The following is a 1,180-nucleotide window of genomic DNA, read 5'->3' on the forward strand; positions in this document are numbered from 1 at the left end:
AAAGAAAGCCAAGGAGTGCTCTGTGGAGAGCTGTGCTGTGCCCGCTGAGTCTTAGGGATAGGTGCCAGTCATGCTTGGTTTCAGGTGTCGGGGCTGGCTTGACACAGGATTATCCCGCACTGTAGACAGATCATTGACAGGCCCTGACAAACTGGGTCACTGACGTCAGCATGCCCGTTGCTGCCCACGTTTCCAATTCCAGAGCCTCTGCTGATCTCCCAGGCCTTCTGATCCCGTCTGTCTCTGCCAGGGAACAGATGTAGTGTGAGCCAGCCAGGCCAGGGTGTGAAAGCAGGCATGGGGGAGAGAGGCCAGGATGCTGGGCACACGGGCCTCTCTCTGGATGAGAGGATGTGAGTGGCCATCTCCCCCAGCACGAAGGAGACAGGCCCATCTGTGGTGGCTCCTCTGGAGGCCATCCAGGTCTCTGCCCACCTTACATCCCACAGCAGGGTCTAAGAAGACCAGAGAGAGAGATCCAGATGATGCAGCAGGAGGAGGCTGGGTCTTAATTACTAGAAACAGATGCTGTCTCGAACAGACCTGAGCAAATTAAACAGCAGGATTTCCAGGTGTTCTGTAAGCCCCGTTGTCCTGCTCTCACTGAACTAGGTGGGGCCCGAATCTTTCTTTAGCTAGAACCAGTTCAGAGAGTGAGTCTGGGGTGAAAATGAGAAGATGGAGCTTTGAGATCCTTAGGCCCCATCTCCTATGTATAACCAGTTTAGGTTTTCAAATCACAATATATGGCACTAACAAGCCCTCAAATTCCCCACTTTTCTGTACAGCCCAAGTTCCCATTGGCCCTGTAGTGCTGTGGGGGACAGGCAGGATGGAGGTGGGGGACAGCCAGAGGCTCAGAGCGGCCCAGCTGAGAGGCCCACCTAGTACGCAGTTCCACGCGTGGCCTGTGGAGTCCCTGGCCAGATAGTAAGGGCCTGACTCGGGGAAAGGAGGAACCCCAGTACTTGGCACCTGTGACCAGCCCCTCTGTCTGCCTGCAGGTCATTGAGGACTGGAAGTACGTGGCTATGGTGGTGGACCGGCTGTTCCTATGGGTGTTCGTGTTTGTGTGTGTCCTGGGCACTGTGGGGCTCTTCCTACCACACCTCTTCCAGACCCATACAGCTTCTGAAGGGCCCTAGGCTGCCCAGCGTGACTGAGGGCCCCCTGCATTGTG

The 1,180-nt window shown here is 55.9% G+C and overlaps 1 protein-coding gene across 1 annotated transcript in view; it reads left to right on the forward strand.

Annotated features, from left to right (window-relative positions):
- CHRNB4 (cholinergic receptor nicotinic beta 4 subunit) overlaps positions 1-1,180 on the forward strand; it is a 16,636-nt gene extending 15,456 nt beyond the window's left edge. The window contains exon 6 of the mRNA XM_017519354.2: positions 1,005-1,180. Within this exon, the coding sequence (XP_017374843.1) occupies positions 1,005-1,145 (141 nt within the window). The 3' untranslated portion in view covers positions 1,146-1,180. The remainder of the gene's footprint in view (positions 1-1,004) is intronic.

Source organism: Cebus imitator, unplaced genomic scaffold (genome assembly GCF_001604975.1).
Source record: "Cebus imitator isolate Cc_AM_T3 unplaced genomic scaffold, Cebus_imitator-1.0 Scaffold737, whole genome shotgun sequence".
Classification (NCBI taxonomy): domain Eukaryota; kingdom Metazoa; phylum Chordata; class Mammalia; order Primates; family Cebidae; genus Cebus; species Cebus imitator.